This window comes from Choloepus didactylus, chromosome 4, assembly GCF_015220235.1.
Source record: "Choloepus didactylus isolate mChoDid1 chromosome 4, mChoDid1.pri, whole genome shotgun sequence".
Classification (NCBI taxonomy): Eukaryota; Metazoa; Chordata; class Mammalia; order Pilosa; family Megalonychidae; genus Choloepus; species Choloepus didactylus.
The window spans coordinates 92,244,093-92,263,105 of record NC_051310.1 but is presented as its reverse complement, the minus strand read 5'-3'; the positions used below and the strand labels follow the sequence as shown (position 1 = coordinate 92,263,105).

Here is a 19,013-nt window from a genome sequence, read left to right as displayed (position 1 = left end):
TGATAACTTTCCAAATGCAATTTAACAAGTAGTTAGAGAGCAAATTTCAAAGAACATTATGGGTTACAGTTCCATAGTTTCCGTTATTTCCTTATTGTGAAATATAACATATAGGAAATTTCCAAGAATGTTATGGGTTACAGTACCATAGTTTCAGTTATTTCCTTATTGTGTAATATAACATATATACAAAAAGGTGGTAACTTTCAAATTACAATTTAACAAGTAGCTATATAGCAAATGTCAAAGAATGCTATGTGTTACAGTTCCACCATTTCAGTTCTTTCCTTCTAGCTATTCTAATACTCTAGCAACTGAGAAAAAGAAAATTATATAGAGATTCAGTATTCAAAGCAACAGACAAGATAGAATTTAACAAAGGATTATGAATAGTTTTTGATTTGAGGGATGAAAACGTTTTGCTAATGGATGGTAGTGACAGTAGCACACATTGTAAATGTAATTAAATGCCACTGAATTGTAACTTAAAAATGGCAAATTTTATATCATATATGTTACCACCATAAAAAAAACCATAAAAATAAAAATAACAAAAGAAAAAAACTTCAATGCTTGCCAGGGTGAGTCAAGAGGCTTTAAATTATTCTAATCTTAGACACAGCAATGTAGTCAATCACTCAGGTAAAATAATGTTCATAGAGAAAAACTAGAAACAACTGAGCTATCCAAAAATAAGGAAAATAGTTAAGTAAATGACTACATATCTAATAATGAATATTATATGGCATTAAAAACCATGTTATCAAAGAACATTTAAACAAAATGGGGTAATGTTTACAACAAATGTCAAGAAATCAAAGCTCTATAAAGGTTATGATGCCTATTTTGCACAAATATGTATATATGAGTGATGGGATTATTGACAATTTTTAAAAAAAATTTCTGTATTTTCCAAATTTTCTCCAATAAGCTCAAAAAACCGAGTGGTTAATACAGTGTCTGACAACTACTGTAGCTCAAAAGATGTTATTTTATGAGTGCAAAATGAAGGTATAAGAGCCACTCTCTGAACTGACCTCCACTTAATCTATTTGTTAGATTACCTAATGCTCTCCATTCCTTCTGTGAAACATGTATACTTAAATCCATGGCATGCTAAGTGCTAGAAATCAGTAAGCTATCCTCCAAGACTGCACATTTCTATTCCCACTGGCTGAGTTATATGCTAACCACAAGTAGGTTGTATTTGTCTCAACTTTCTTTTTGCTAATTGTACTGTCACTATAATTATGTGAATTAATCAGACATTCTGTAAAATGTTGAAAACCAGGTACAAAAAGAAAAAAAGTTTTTATAAAAACTAAGTGGAATGTTTTAGAAAGACTTAATAAAGCTAAGTCCCTAAAACCAATTCCTGATGAATTTAAGGGTAAAATCATTGTAAAATGTTAGGGAAAAAATTAAATACATCTAGAAGGTTTTGGTACTAAGACTGTATCTGAAGTGTCTTTTTTATGCCACATCTGGTAAATAAACATTTGAAATTATAGCAATAAATTACGTGTATCATTTGTATAAGAGAAATGACAGGAAATTTCAATGACAGGTTCATACTCAATACACAAAACAAAAAAAGAAAACAAAAAAAGAACTTGACCTTAAATCAAAAGACCTCCAAAGTAATAGTACATTTAAATATTTCAAGTTAAAATAAAATGTTTAAGGTGTTTGAACAATTCCTTATGATTCCCTACCTTAATCAACTTTTTGGCTAACCATCCCTACCTACTGGTCCTAATGGTATCAAGTAAGAGCATACCTATTGTACTTTTATAATCAAGAAACAAATTACTAAAGCAAAAAGGATTATTGGTTTGGGGGATTGTTACACCCTTTCCACTCTGATAACTTACCTCATAAAGCATGAGTCGAACATCAGCCTGCTGTCCCAAGCATCTCCTCAAACTATCCATGATCTCAAGGCAAAATGTTTCATTGGTGACAGAACTGTAACGACTGTGAACATCCACACAGACCTGAAAGGAAGAGGCTGGCTCACATCTACTTTACCACAGTAGTTTCTATTAAGGAAGTAAAAGAAGCCTATATTCTTGGTCATAAAAACTTAAACTTAGCTTTACCCATATGCTAAAACCCAGGACTGAGGCAGACATAACCAACTCTATGTCATGATCAGTGTCACTATTATTCTGATTTGGACTAAGAGAATTTTCAAGCACTTTAACAAATTAACTTTTCCCCATTCCAGAATGTTTTCCTTGGCAATGACAGCTGCTTAGGAAGACATATTATTTCACTCCATTAGAATTTAGCAGTCATAATATAATCTACTGGATTTTATCTAAAAGGCCTAAAAGACTTTCCTAATTTCTTCAATAGCTAGAAGAATCTAGTTCTTCTTGCTTCCAGAAATTACTTAGAAGTTTAGAGATAGGGAGGTAGGTAGGATGTTTTTAGTTTAGAAATGGACAAGACAAAGAACTGACATACTACGTTTGATTTACACAACAAAATCAGCAATTATAGAACCAGAACTCATTCTTATTCTTGGCAGTATATTAAGACTGACTGGGGTCAAATCCTAGTTCTACCACTTACTGGTTACCTTGGGCAAGTTATTTAACCTCTCAGCTTCAGTTTCTTCATCCTTAAAATGGGGATAATAATATTTTCTACCCTGAGAGGATTAATGTGAAAATTAAACGAGAGAATGACTGTTAAGCACTTAACATAGTGTCCAGTATGGTGCTATCCAACAGAAATGAAATATAAACCACAAATGCAAGCCACATACATCATTTTAAATTTTCTAGTAGCCACATTAAAAAAGGTAAAAAGAAACCACTGAAATTAATTTTAATATTTTATTTAACCCAACATATCAAAAATATTACTTCAACTTCAATCAATATAAAAAATTATTGAGGTATTTTACATTATTTTAGTTTAAACAAGGCTTCAAAAATCCAGTGTATATTTCACACAGCACAACTCAATTCAAATGAGTCACATTTCAATCAAGGTTTCAGTCTGACAGCTACCTGAGGTCAGAGGCTATCATACTACCATGAGTCTAGCCTATGGCAAATCTTACATTAATAAATGTTAGCTGCTATTATCATCACCATCATTATTATCATGAGACTCTCAGTTTCTTATATTTATTCTTATAACCAGTACAGAAGCAAAAGGAGCAAAAGAAAGCAGTTCGCGTATCATCAACTCCTGTATTAATGCACATATTGCAATTCAGTGTGAGCCATCCTTACCTGACTGACACCAAGAGACTGACTGCACTGAGAGGATGACAAGCTGCCTAAAACTTTAAAGTTCTTCAGGAGCAGCAAAAACCCAGCAACTGCAGATTTCCGGGCATCAAGCTGGCTAGCTCAGGAATAGACAGAAAATAAACAGTACTAGTTTCACAGTCAGTTCTGTACAAAGAAGGAATATGTATAAACAAGGAAGCACAGAGCAAAACAAACTGAATTTACATACTTAATGCATCAGCTGTTCAATGTTCAAGCAATTAGCAGTACAGGAATTCAGCTGATTTTTTTCATTACCTACTTAACCTTATGACACTATCTGTACTTTCTTCTATCCTGCTGACAAGTCTATGTTGGGAATGAGAATCAGAAAGATGAAAGGCTGTATGGTATGCTGGCAACTCAAATTTAAGTACTGAATAGCAAAAGAAACTGCTGATTTTTGCTGTGTCGTGAAGAAGTGCTTCCCAGTCTGTGCTGTCTTTTCTTCACAACTGAGTGCAGTCAGAACTTGGCACCATGCACACCCTTCGTCCACCAAAATGACACACCCGTCTTCTCACCAAGGCTCAATGGTTAATTCATGTTACAGTTGCTACAAGATAACAATATCGGCCTACCGTCATGCCTTTGGGTAAGGAGTAACAAAAAATTGGCAATTCTAGAGCAGGGATAATAGCACATGGCTACTTACTGGATAGATGTTCCCCTGGATTCACATGAGTGTATTAATATTAATTGGGCATCTTATCCTAAAAGGAACAAATGCTTTCCACATATTACTTGTCTCACAATATTTTAAAGAGATACTATCTCTAGCATATATATGAAGAAATGAAGGAAGAGTCCAAGAAGCACTGGCTGAGCCCCAAACAAAACTTAGGTCTCATAATTTATTTAGTTGACTAGTCACTAGTCTACAATTCCGATGTTTACTAAATTGAGTTTCCCGAATATATCTTTTTAATTAAATGTTTCCCCCTTCTGAACTGCTGTCACCTCAGGTTTCAGATTATTTGGCTTTGGAGCCTTATTTTAGGGGTGGTATAGCAGGGCACTTGAAATCACAAGCTCTGATGTTCAAATTCTAGTTTCACCACCTACTTTGGAAAGTCACTTATCTTCTGTAAACCTAGGTTTCATTATCTGTAAAATGGCATTACAATATCTTTCACTTTATATGATTGCTCTGAGGATTAAATGAGATACAGCACTTAGCACAATTCCTTGTTTGAGAAAAGTGCTCTGTTACATTAGGAATTTTCATGATCTCTGTCAACAAGTTGTACTGGTATATGGCAGAGCTCACTTTCAGTTCCAACATTAGGAGGTATTACTCACTATGATCAAAGGATGCTACACACCTGGCAAACATAGCTTTCCGAAGGACAAGTATCAGGGAGTCTCTCATTGACATGCTGACTTTGAGAAGTGGCTGAAGGAGAAACAATTAGAGGGTAAAAAAGGAATACTTTCTTATTAGCCTTATATCATATCTACCCAATACTGTTATCACTTTGTTTATAAAAGGAACTTTGGTTCTATTTTACATTTATGTTTCTTATATAACAATAAGGACAAGAGTTCAGTCTGAAATATTAAATTGAAACTGGTTATGAATGCCTTTGTAAATCCGTTCTCAATTAATAATTTTCAATTACTTCATTGATTTGAAAATGAGTTAAAAGAGAGAGCACTGATGTAACCAAGAAGAATTAACAAATGATTATACAAAGTACCCGGAGGAGCTGGGAGAGCCAGTGAAGCCAGAAACTGAAAGAAACAAAACTTGGGAGAGAAGGACCAGCAGACACTAGCCATGTGCCTTCCCATGTGACAGGGGTATACCAGATGCCAGCAGCCTTTACTCAGAGGCAGAATTCTCCTGTTGATGCCTGAATTTAGACATTTTCATGGCCTTAAAACTGTAAATTTGTAAACTAACTAATCCCCATTGTAAAAGCAAACCCATTTCTGGTATATTTTTGCATTTCGGCAGCTTTGGCAAACTGAAACACCAACAAAGATGAAAAAGTAGGGTTCTAATCAGTGACTTTCATATCTCTATGTTTCTGGTTGTTTTGTGTGTCTAATTTTCTATTTATGTTTGTTTGTTCAATGTGTATTTTCCTACCTCCGGATGGTAATACCAAACTGGCAAGCAAAAATTCTTAAAAGAACTCTATTCAAATTGTCTAATGATAAATAAGTGCTTATATAGATATATAAATTAGTACTGCTGGAGACCCAAAAAGTTTAAAAAAAAAAAAGGAAGAAAGAAAGAAAAACCTTAGTACCTGTAATCACTGTAAACAAGCCTGAACATTTGAAAGAAACCACCTTCTGAAATTTCCTGAAGGCAGCAGAGGGCTACCTCAGGAAACAGCAAAGACACAGCTTTAGGTGAAACAATTAAATTAATTGTTAATTAATTAGAAACAACAATTAACTGGAAACAATTAAAAGAAGGGCACAGGAACTCTTATCAACACTAAGGTCATCTTAGGGGTCTTAAATCCTACCACCCTCATTTAAAACTCTTAAAACCAGGCCTCATTCTTTCTGTCTCACCTATCTCTGCCCCAGGGTCTAACCACCTAAGGCAGCTATGGGGGAGGGGTTGGGTACAGAAAGATGGGGGAGGGTGGGCGTGGCTTAGAATTTTTTCTATTAGGTTTGAAGATTAGAAATGGTAGGTGAAGAGGAAACATGGAATAGGCCATATTTGCTCCGAGATAATTCCCCAATAATACCTTTGCAAGGGTAACCGCAATAGAAAAACTATTATTAAAATATAAATAGCCTTGGGCTAGGGGTAATTGAATAAGATCTAATTGCCAAATTTCAGAAAGTAAAAGAAAATATCCTTGAAAGCTATGAAAAAGTTTTCCTGGATTTATGCTTGGGACAAATTAAACAACTCTTGTATATTTTCCAGAGTTTGATGCTTTTGAGGTTGTTCTTAATTTTAGGATATTATGAAAAGAGATTTTTTTAACTTCCTATTGGAAAAGAAAGGCAAACACAGCTTCAAAAATGCAGTGACAAAGTCTAGTCCTATTCCTGTTTTTATGATGACTTTTGAACCAAACAAACACAGTTTTATTCTACTTGGGCAAATCTGATTCTCCCTAAGTTTATACATGTTTACTGATAAAATAAGCCAACATTATACCTATTAGATTTTTAAGATGGTTAAAAATTTAAGTTTGTGTTCAATGAAATTAAATTATTATTTTAATGAACTATTTTAAAAATAATTATGTTTTATAGGATGTAAAGACAGTATTAAAGATCTTTTTGGCAACTTAAGGTATGTGATGTGCTTTCTTAAAGAACGGTGTAATTTTGTCCTTGAGAACGTGTAGGACAAAGCCTGGGTGAATACAGAAAGTTGTGGAAGCTTATGGAAGTGAATTTTGTCATAATCAATGCTGACTAAAATTTGATAAGCTTGTTTAAGGGAATGCAGTTTGTAAATAGCTAGTTTTAATGTGTAAGACAAGACCTGAATAGACATGGAAAGCTGTAGAAGGGTTGTGAAAGTGAATTCTATGTGTCTTAGTCCATGCTGACCAAAATTTTGATAGGTTTTTAAATAATATTTTGTAAGAGCTTTTTGTGTCAAACTGTATTTTCATACAAAACTGGAGTTTAGTTTTCTCTCAGTTAAAATAATGCAGATTGTTGGTCTGCTCTTAATGAAGGGTTATAAAAAGTTTTTCTTAACCATTCTGAGTATTCTGTCTAGAAAACAAAGATTCTATGTCATATCAGAATAATATTCTTATTGATGTTTATGTTGACCTTATGTTTTATTTTAGAAGATTTTTTGTTGTCACTTTGGTTAAATAAGGAACCAAATGTTGTTTCACAGTAACCCATTTTCCTGTTTAGCACAGTGTTCAAACCTGACAGCTTTTGACATTTTGCCCTCCCCAAATTGAACCCTAAAGGATATCTTTTATTTCAACTATTTTAAAATTAATTATGTTTTATAGGACGTAAAGACAGTATTAAAGATCTTTTTGGCAACTTATGTGATGTGCTTTGTTCTTTTTCCTTGTAAAGGATTTGTTCTTTTACCTTGTAAAAGTGAGGTGCTAAAATAGTTTAATATACTACATAGAAAATGTTTGGGAGGTATTACAGTAATTAAAAGGGATTTTCTATTCTGTTAGCTAAATTTGTATAGGTGAAACGTTATTCATACATTTAGAAAATGTCCTTACGAGGGACATGACTTCTAGAGATAACCTCTTTGACACTGTGGGATTAGCAATGGACTCATGATCTAAATGGGGAAAAGAAATAAAGATTAAGTGGCTAAGAGATTTCAAATAGAGCCAGGAGATCATTCTGGAGGTTACTCTTATGTGGTACTCAGCCAGATATTATCAATACTATTCCTGAAAACCCTAAGAACACCCAGATTCTATCTAAAATCTACAGTTATTTCTCCAGTGTAACATAGTTATAAATCATCTCCTTCTACACCTTTTATTTAAACCTATAATTTTCATTTTACTTATTAAGTTTATTTTTCAGAGACTTAAAAGCCTCGGATTGTTCCTCAAACCAGTTAAGCTCTGAAACCCAGAGGTACCAGTCTTTCCAAGAATGACAACCAGTTTTATTCCTCTACCCCATAATGTCAACGCCCTTGTCAGCATGAAGAAGTTAGAATGGTCATTGCCCAGATATCCCTCAAGATTGAGGAATGAATGAAAACAAAAGGGAGGAATTATAACCTAGAAGTTAAGAATTAACAAATGATTATGATTATGGAATCATTATATAAATGCTTTTCTTTCTACACTATAGAATAGGCAGAAGTTAATACCAGAAATTACTGAAACTCAACTAGTCTCATCCTTGTTTATATTTACAATTGTAATGACTATTCTAGCCTAGTCTCAGCCTTATCTATACTTACTACTGTAATGGTTATTATAGCCTACTCTCAGCCCTGTTTAGTTGCTATTGTAATGGCTATTCTAGCCTGGTTTCAGCCCTGTGTATATTTACTATTGTAATGGTAGCAACTCTATCCCCCCTTGTTTGAATCCATAAAAACTGCCAATTCCTTAGACTCAGTGAGACAGATTTTTGGAATGATTGGCCATCTGATCTCCTGCTTCATGTGTAGCAATAAATTCTTTGTCTCTTTGAAACCCTGGTGTCATAGATTGGATATTGCGCACATCAGACAGAGAACCCTGCATTTGTTTGGTATCAGTGATACAGAGAATGAACCAAGAAAAGAGTATACAGTGCTCCTGCACTTCTAATATGAAGTTTTATGTTTCAGAATCAAGGGGAATAGGATGCATTAGTCAAATATCTTAATAAATAAATGCATCAGACTTTCATTAGACAGTTAAATCTCAGTGTTAACGAGCTATGTAGGAATGAGAAAACTTACCTGCACTGCCTTAAGCAACCCTTGGACAGTCTGAAGGGGCAGAAAGGACAGATAGTCAAAGGTTTCTGTGACTTTAGAAGAACAGCTCTGAAGAACTAAGGGTGCATACATGATGATATTTGAAAGCAGGTCTGAAAAACAGAATCTCCCATCAGTTGCAAAAAATAAATACCCAATATTTCAAATAAAAAGAAAATAAACATGGGGAAAGAAATGGTAAAAAGTCTTTTGTTTCCTTTCTCAAATAAGTCAAGTATACTGTAAGATAAACTTTTGCTGATCCTTTATACTTTTTCTATGATCAATGAAACCATGATACTTTAACTTTATTCCGTGACAGTATAAGAGTATAAAAATTAAACTACCTAAAAGAAAAGAAGATATCCATTACACCACGTAGACAAATAGCACACAATGTATTCATATTTTCAACCTAAAATAAATCACTAAATATTTACAAATTTTATTCTGTGCAAGAATATGGTCATACAGAGAATATATTAAAGCATAAAACATGGTCCATCCTCCTTCAAGAATTTTAGCAATCTCACTGGAAGTCAAAGAAAAACTGTTTTAAAAGAATTAAAGAGGAAAATAACAGAACAATAAAATATCTAGTAATTCTATATGTGGTTACTGCCTAGCAAATGATAAAAAGAGACTTTAAATAGGAGTTCAAAAGGAGCTCATATTCATTGTGAGCTGGTTTGTTTTATGAAAGGAAGGGGAAGAAACTTAAGCTAGATTCTGAAATATGGGTGAAATTTAGAAACAGAAAGGCTTACTAAACATACAGGAAAAGCATGAGGAAAAGTGCAGGAAAAGTACATGTTAGACATATTCAGGAGATGGAAGGTGGGGAAAACATCAGTGGAGCTGGGGTGAAGGACTGAAAGTAAATACCTGACATTAACGTTGGAAAGGTAGGTTGGATCAAACTGTCATGGACGTCTAGTGCCAGGGTAAAGAACTGATAATTTACTAATGAAGGTATTGATTTCTGAGTGATAGAGTGGTATTTCAGAAATACTAGTCTTGTGGTAATATACAGATTGAAGGGCTACAGAGAGAAGAGAAAGAAGGGAAACTATTTAGGAGGTTGTGGTGGTAATCTAAACATAAAGTTACAAGAGTGGGAACTAGGCAATGGGTGTGCGTCTTGTGGTTGTAAGAGTATAAAGGAAGGAATGAGGGAAATTAGGTACTTAGTGTGTTTGAGAATATAAAAAGGAATTCCAGCCTCAGGAGAGCCATGGTTCCAATAATAAAAATAGGAACAATAAAAAGGGAACTACTGCATTTAAGATAAAAGGAAAAATACTAGATGGAAATATCCAGCAGGAATGAAGGCCTTGAACTCAGGACAGAGGACAGTCCTGACATACAGATTGGGAGCCATGCCCCCAAAAAAGCCCAAAATAGCAACTGAAATCATGAAAATAGATATGACATCTACAAGTAAGAGAAAATATAAAAAGAGGACCAGACTTCTGTTTCTGGTCATGATGGAGTAACAGGAACCAGATTAACTCCCCACTTTAAGTAATTAGAAAAAAAATATTTTTAAAAAGACCAAATGACATGAAACAACGATTTTCAGACAGTGGATAAGCAGAGCAGGACTGATTCATGAGAAAAGGGAAATCAATAAGGCAAGCTTTACAATTGCTCCAGTTTACTGCCTGGAGAATTTCCAGGCAGTAGCGCAGTGAGGGAAAACCCACAGAGTCCAGTAGTCTCCCTGAGTTATAGAGACAGAATTGAGAATTCAGAAAAACCAAGGCAGCTAAAATTCATAGGACAGAGTATAGGAGAGGAAACAGCTGCAAGGAAAGAAAGCCCTAGAAATTTGCAGAAGCTCCCCTAGAGTATTAGCTGAGTGCCAGTCAGTAAATGCATATGAGGAAATTACCTGAGGCAAGGGAGAGAATCACTGGAAAGGAATAGGTCAATCAATTCTGTAAGGTCAAAAAAGATTGGGGAGTGATGTCATCAACATGGTGACATATACAGCTGCTCCTCTCCAGAGATTCAACAACAAAAAAAGGACAATTCTCAATTATTTGAAACAATGGAGGAGGACCGGAGAAGGAAAGTACAGATGCCGAATTGAAGAAAGAGAAGAAGTATCAGGTAGGAATCTTCCATCCGAGACCAGCCGGTCCTGTCTCCTACCACTCACTCGGTCTCCTTGTGGGAAAGGCATGGAATCAGCAGACAGAACCCCTCCCACCAGGAACACAGATTTTAAAATCTTGCACAGCAGTGAGACATAACCCCACTGTTTGAAGACCCAGGGAACAGGGGAGGACATTTCAAGACCCAGGTCAGCAAGGGACAAAAAGACTGAGAAAACATGGACACAGACTGCATTTCCAGCCCTGGGTCTGAAAACCCTTCCCCCACCGGAGAAAAGCAGCAGCTGGCAGCCATTTCCTTGCCTTTGGGTGGAATACTGGGTCACTCAAGGATATTCGGCCCCCACACCAAGTCAAATTTTGGCAGGCAAAGTGAGGGCATAGGAATCCCGCAGTTTCAGCTCACCTGTGTAGTTGCAGCTGTGCTTGGAGGCAAAGCAGCCTCTGAGGATGATTAAGTTACCGAACAGCACTATCTGCTGGACAGTCCAGAAAGTGCAAGGGAATAGAAACAGATGTTACAGACCCTTTATTAGGACCACAGGAACTGGTTTGCACACCCTGCATAAAAAGCCAGCCCTGTTTTGGCTGAGAAATATGCACAACCTAACTGTTAAAGCTAGCCTCTAAAACAAACCTAGATCTTGCTAGCTGATGGAAAACAGAGCACCACTGAAAGCCAGCGGATCTAAATTACCACACAAAGGGAACTTGCTGGGCTGTCCAGTGCTATCTCCCATCCCTGTACAGGCCACGATGGGTACCTGATTTTGGGGGAAAACCGAGGGGCAGAGCCAATCTGACAGCCGGCCAACAAGAGAAACAAAGAAATATATAGATCAAACAACAACAACAACAACAGCAACAAGAAAACCCAAGGCAAAAGAGAGAAAACAACCCCCAGAGTAAACTAATCAAGAAAATCAATGCCTAGACAGCAAAAAATCATGAGCCATACCAGGAAACACGAAGATATGGCCCAGTCAAAGGAACACATTAACACCTCAATTGAGACTCAAGAGTTGAAACAACTAAAGATGTTAAACAAATCTTCTAAACCAAATCAATGAGTTGAATAAAAATGCAACAAAAGAGATGAAGGATATAAACAGGACACTGGGTGACCATAAGGAAGAATTCTTAAGCTTGAAAAAAATAAATGGCAGAACTTATGGGAATGAAAGGCAAATAGAAGAGATGAAAACACAGTAAAGGTATACAACAGCAGACTTGGAGAGGCAGAAGAAAGGATCAGTGAACTCGAGGACAAGGTACCTGAAATCCTACACAGAAAAGAACAAACAGGGAAAAGAATGAAAAATAAGAGCAGGGTCTCAGGGAACTGAATGACAACATGAAGGGCACAAATATATGTTATAGGTATCCCAGAATGAGAAGAAAAGGGAAAAGGGGCAGAAAGACTAATAGAGGAAATAATCAATAAAAATTTCCCAACTCTTATGATAAGACATAAAACTATAGGTCCAAGAAGCACAGTGTACCCGAAACAGAATTGATCCAAACAGACCTACTCCAAGGCACTTACTAATCAGATTGTCAAATGTCAAAGACAAAGAGAATATTCTGAAAGCAGCAAGAGAAAAGCGATCCATCACATACAAGGAGAGCTCAATAAGACTAAGCGTGGATTTCTCAGTAGAAACCATGGAGGAGAGAAGGCAGTGGTACAATATATTCAAGATACTGAAAAACTGCCAACCAAGAATCCTGTATTTGGCAAAACTGTCCTTCAAAAATGAGGGAGAATTTGAAATATTCACTGATAAGCAGACACTGAGAGAGCTCATGAACAGGAGACCTCCTCTACAAGAAATACTAAAGGGAGTGCTATAGACAGATAGGAAGACAGGAGAAAGAGATTTGGAGAAGAGTATAGAAATGAAGATACAAGGAGATGGAAAGAGGGTAGAGATCAGGCATTTGATGCTTAAGGAGTCTGTGAGTACTGTTAAAAGAGGAAGGTTAGGGGCATGTAGGACACCAGAAGGAAAGATAGAAGGTAAAGACTTGGATGGTATAACTTAGTGAAACATAGAGTGGTCAATGATTGTGATTAAATGTACAAATATAAGAATGTTTTTACATTAGGGAGAACAAATGAATATCTACTTTGCAAGGTGTTGAAAATGGGATGGTATTGGGGAAAAATACAATCAATGCCAACTAGAGTCTATCCTTAACAAAAACATGTAATATGCTTCCATTAACTGTAACAAATACAATATACCAAACCTAAATACCTATAAAAGGGGGATATAAGGGAGGGGTATGGGATTCTTGGTGTTCTTGTCTGACCTTTTTATTGTATCTTATTTTATTTTAGTTTTATTTTTTTCTTTTGTTTAGTTTGTCATTTTTTTTCTCTTTTTTTCTTTTTTCATCTTTTCCTCTATGTGGAAGAAATGGAAATGTTCTCATATAGACAGTTGTGGTGAATGCATAACTATGTGATTATACAGAGAACCACTGATTGCTTACTTAGGAGGGAATGTATGGTGTGTGAATAAAACTGTCTAAAAAATAAACAGAGGGATACAAGTGCTGGAGAAGATGCGAGAGAGGCATATACCTAGTCACCGTTTGTGGAGAAGCAGAATGGTGCAGCCCATCTGGAGAGCAGTGTGGTGGTTCCACAGGAACCTAAGCATGGTGTTGCCATATGGTCCCACAACCCTGTTACTGGGTATATACTTTGAACAACTGAAAGGAGGGACACGAATAGACATTTGCACAGTGGGGTTTATAGTGTCAGTATTCACGATTCGCAGCAGATGGAGGTGGCCTAAGGGTACATCAACTGATGAACAGAATGGCAAACTGTGGTGTATACATATAATGGAATACTGAGTTGCTACAAAAAGGAATGAAGTTGTGAGGTATGCAACTAGGTGAATGGACACTGTTGACAGTATATTGAGTGAAATAAACCAGAAATGAAAAGACAAACATTATAATGTCCCACTAATACAGACTAACTATACTGTGCAAACTCTGAGAATTGAATCTGAGAGCTAGGCTATCCAGGGGAAGGCTTATGGTAAAGTTTCCTAGACTGTACACTCTTACAGCAATTATAAATATTCCTGAGTTGTAATGGTTATTTCTAAATTTTGAGATGCTGAGCTGTTTGTGTATAACCTGGTTGGTCCCTGGAACTTTGGGTATCTGTGTGACACCTGAGACTTGGAGCTAGAGTCTGGCAGCTATGAATGTCAGCATTACCCCATACAGCATATGTTAAAGAGTCTGAAAAAGAGATCAGACATCAATTAGAGATATGAATAAAATGGACTTGGTTAGAACTAAGTTAATTAATACTAAAGGGTAAAGGAAGATATTGATGGTGTTTTTTAAAACTTCAACTTCTGTGTGAGACCAAAGGAAGAGATGTTTATTAGGTTTAAAATCTATATTTTTTTGTCACACACTATATAATTTAACTTATAATAGTCAGTTTATTCAAACAACATAATTACATGGAACTCTGAATAGGGAGTGAAATTGGGTTGGTTTGTACAGGATAGTGTGACACCCTGATACATCCCAGAGTAATTTGGGCAGAGAATAAAAATTTATTTGCAAAGCCCTCTTAAGGGACTGGGGGAAAATATTAAACTTCCCCAGCTAGGGATTTACTGATATTCTCACAAGCACTGAGGACTACCAATTTAGAAGGCCGAGTCCTCGATTATGGTACTTGCCCTTCTGAAGCTTGTTACTGCAAAGGACAGGCTAAGCCTACTTATAATTGTGCCTAAGAGTCACCTGCATAGAACTTCTTTTGTTGCTCACATGTGGCCTCTCTCTCTAAGCCAACTCTGCAGGTAAATTCACTGCTCTCCCCTCTACATGGGACATGACTCCCAGGGGTAAAAATCTCGCTGGCATCGCGGGGATGAGCTTGGCCCTGGCATTGTAGGATTAAAAAAGCCTTCTTGTGGTTGCTAACATGACCACAGACATAGGGGACTCGTGGTTTGATGGACTGAGCCCTCTACCACGGGATTTGCCCTTGGGAAGACTGTTGCTGCAAAGGAGAGGCTAGGCCTCCCTAAAATTGTGCCTAAGAGTCTCCTCCCAAATGCCTCTTTGTTGCTCAGATGTGGCCCTCTCTCTTTAGCTAACCCAACTTGAAAGGTGAAATCACTGCCCTCCCCCCTACGTGGGATCAGACACCCAGGGAAGTGAATCTCCCTGGCAACGTGGAATGTGACTCCCGGGAGGAATGTAGACCCGGCATCGTGGGATGGAGAACATCTTCTTGACCAAAAGGGGGATGTGAAAGAAAATGAAATAAGCTTCAGTAGCAGAGAGATTCCAAAAGGAGCCGAGAGGTCACTCTGGTGGGCACTCTTATGCACAATATAGACAACCCTTTTTAGGTTCTAATGAATTGGGGTAGCTGGTGGTGGATACCTGAAACTATCAAACTACAACCCAGAACCCATGAATCTCGAAGACAATTGTATAAAAATGTGGCTTATGAGGGGGGACAGTGAGATTGGGGGGGGCAATGGGGATCACACTCCCCTTTGTCTAGTTTGTGGATGGATGAGTGGAAAGGTGGGGGAAGGAAACAAACAGACAAGGGCGCCCAGTGTTCTTTTTTACTTTAGTTGCTCTTTTTCACTTTAATTATTATTCTGGTTATTTTTGTGTGTGTGGTAATGAGTGTGTTGGGATTGATTTTGGTGATGAATGTACAACTATGTAATGGTAGTGTGAACAATCAATGTACGATTTGTTTTGTATGACAGTGTGGTATGTGAATATATCTCAATAAAATGAATATTAAAAAAAAAGCCTTCTTGGACCAAAAGGTAGAAGAGAAATGAAACAAAATAAAGTTTCAGCGGTTGAGAGATTTCAAATGGAGTTGAGGTCACTCTGGAGGGTATTTTTATGTGTTATATAGATATCCCTTTTTAGTTTTTAGTGTATTGGAATAGCTAGAAGGAAATACCAGAAGCTATTGAACTGCAACCCAGTAGCCTTGTGTGCTGGTTTGAATGTATTATGCCCCCCAAAACGCCATTTTCTTTGATGTAATCTTGCGAGGGCAGACGTATCAGTGTTGATTAGACTGTAATTCTTTGAGTGTTTCCATAGAGATGCGCCCCACCCAACTGTGGGTAATGACTCTGACTGGATTATTTCCATGGAGGTGTTACCCCACCCATTCACGGTGGGTCTAAATTAAATCACTGGAGCCAGATAAAGGAGCTGACAAACAGAAGGAACTCAGAGCAGCTGTGAGTGACATTTTGAAGAGCAACTGAGAGTGACATTTTGAAGAGGAACTTCAGCCAAGAGGGACACTTTGAAGAATGCACAGAAACTGAGAGAGTAGCTGCAGATGAGAGACGGTTTGAAGACAGCCATTGAAAGCAGACTCTTACTCTGGAGAAGCTAAGAGAGGACAAAACACCCCAAGAGCAACTAAGAGTGACATTTTTGAGGAACTGCAGCCTAGAGATGAACGTCCTGGGAGAAAGCAATTTTGAAACCAGAACTTTGGAGCAGATGCCAGCCAGGGGCCTTCCCAGCTAAAAATCCCAGAGATTTTCCGGACACCAGTGGCCATCCTCCAGTGAAGGTACCCTTTGTTGATGGACACTTTATGGCCTTAAGACTGTAACTTTATAACCAAATAAACCCCCTTTTATAAAAGCCAATCCATTTCTGGTGTTTTGCATTTTGGTAGCATTAGCAAACTAGAACACCTTGACTCTTGAAAATGATTGTGTAACTATATAGCTTACACTGTGTGACCATGTGATTGTGAAAACTTTGTGGTTCCCACTCCCTTTATACAGTGTATGGACAGATGAATGGAAAAATAAGGACAAAAAGTAAATGAATAACAGGGAGGAATGGAGGGGATGGGACATTTTGGGTGTTCTTTTTTACTTAAAAGTTTATTCTTATTCTTTTTTATGTGTGGTAATGAAAGTATTCAAAAATCAATTGTAGTGATGAATGCACAACTGTATAATGGTACTGTGAACAACTGATTGTACACCATGGATGATTATTAAAAAAAAAAAGAAAGAAAATATAGGGAAACCTCTTCAAGACCTAGTGACAGGTGGTAGCTTCTTAGACTTTACACCCAAAGCACAAGCAATGAAATAAAAAATAGATACATAGGAACTCCTCAAGATTGAATACTTCTATACTTCAAAGGACTTTGTCAAAAGGGTGAAAAGGCAGTCAACTCAAAGCAAGAAAATATTTGGTAACCACATATCTGATAAGGGTTGATATCTAGTACATATAAAGAAATCCTACAACTCAACAATAAAAGAACAACCCAATTATAAGATGGGCAAAAGATACGAACAGACATTTCTCCAAAGATGAAATACAACTGTCCAGAAAGCACATGAAAAGATGTTCATCTTCATTAGCTATTAGGGAAATGCAAATAAAACCACAATGAGATATCATCTCACACCTATAAGAATGGCCGCAATTAAACAAATAGGAAACAAGTGTTGGAGAGGATGTGGAAAAATAGGAACAGTTACCACTGCTGGTGGGAATGTAAAATGGTATAGCAGCTGTGGAAGACAGTTTGGCAGTTCCTCAGGAAACTAAATATTGATTGCCCTATGACCCAGCAATTCCGCTACTCGGTATATACCAAGAAGAGCAGAAAGCAGGGACACAGACATTTGCACACTGATGTTCATAGCTGCATTAATCACAACTGCCAAAAGATGGAAACAATCCAAGCGTTCATCAACCAGTGAATGCATATACACTGTATATACATATCATGGAATATTACTCAGCAGTAAGAAGTACTGAAGTCCCAAAGCATGCAACATGGATGAACCCTGAGGACATAATGCTGAGTGAAATAAGTCAGTCACAAAAGGACAGATATTATATGATTTCACTAATAGGAACTAACTAGACTATGTAAACTCATAGTTCAAAACACAGAATGTAGGTTACCAAGAGACAGACAAACTAAAGAATGGTGAGTGGTTGCCTAATATGTAGAGAATTTTTAACAAGGTTGAATTTAATGTTTGGAAATGGATAGAGGTGAAGGTAGCTCATTACTGGAATTATAAGTAATAGTGCTGAATTGTAGGCGAATTTGGTTAAAAGGGGTTGTTTAGTGTCATGTATGTCACCAGAAGGACAGCTAGAGGTTAAAATATGGGAACGTGTAACACCAAAAACTCTGAGGTAGACGTTGTTAAAGATTAATACTACGAACATAAGTTCTTTCATGAGCTAGTACAAATGTATGACACATGTACAAAGAGTTAATAATATAGTGGTATATGGGATAAAAGTACCTATTGTAAGCTATAGACTATAGTTAACAGTAGTATCTTAATATTCTTTCATCAACAGTAACAAGTATACCACACAAATACTAGGGGTCAATAATAGAGGGTAAAAGGGGTATAGGGTGTTTTGGGTTTTCTTTTTTTATGTCTATCTGTTAATTTAGAGCATCAAAAATGGTCTAAAATTGAGTGTGATAATGACTGTACAACTAGGTGATGACACTGTTGGACACTGATTGTATCCTTTGTATGGATTATATGGCATGTGAATATATCTCAATAAAACCTGCAGTTAAAAAGTACAGTAAGGCCACATCTTTAAATTACTAAAACAAAACAAACCCCCCAAAAGCAACTGTCAATTCTAATACAAAGTGAACCTATCTTTCAAAAAACTAACGTGGATGAAGATGGTGGCGAAAGTGAAGAAGGAAGCCCCTGCTCCTCCCAAAACTGAAGCCAAAGCAAAGGCTTTGAAAGCCAAAGGCAGTACTGAAAGGTGTCCACAGCCACAAGAAAAAGAAGATCTGCACTTCACCTACATTCCGGCAGCCCAAGATGCTGCGTCTCAGAAGACAGCCCCCAGGAGAAACAAGCTAGACCACTAGACCATCATCAAGTTCCCCCTGACCACTGAGTCAGCCATGAAGATTGAAGACAACAACACACTTGGGTTCACTGTGGATGTCAAGACTAACAAGCACCAGATCAAACAGGCTGTGAAGAAGCTCAATGACATTAATCAACACCCTGATCAGGCCTGATGGAGAGAAGAAGGCATATGTTCGATTGGCTCCTATGATGCTTTGGATGTTGCCAACAAAATTGGGATCATCTAAACTGAGTCCAGCTGGCAAATTCTAGATGT

At 36.9% G+C, this 19,013-nt stretch overlaps 1 protein-coding gene across 1 annotated transcript in view; it reads right to left on the bottom strand.

Annotated features, from left to right (window-relative positions):
* The window catches only part of FANCI (FA complementation group I), a 132,514-nt gene that overhangs the window by 40,906 nt on the left and 72,595 nt on the right, over positions 1-19,013 (bottom strand). The window contains 4 exon segments of the mRNA XM_037833024.1: positions 1,875-1,997; positions 3,252-3,366; positions 4,616-4,686; positions 8,677-8,807. Coding sequence (XP_037688952.1) covers positions 1,875-1,997; positions 3,252-3,366; positions 4,616-4,686; positions 8,677-8,807 — 440 coding nt within the window.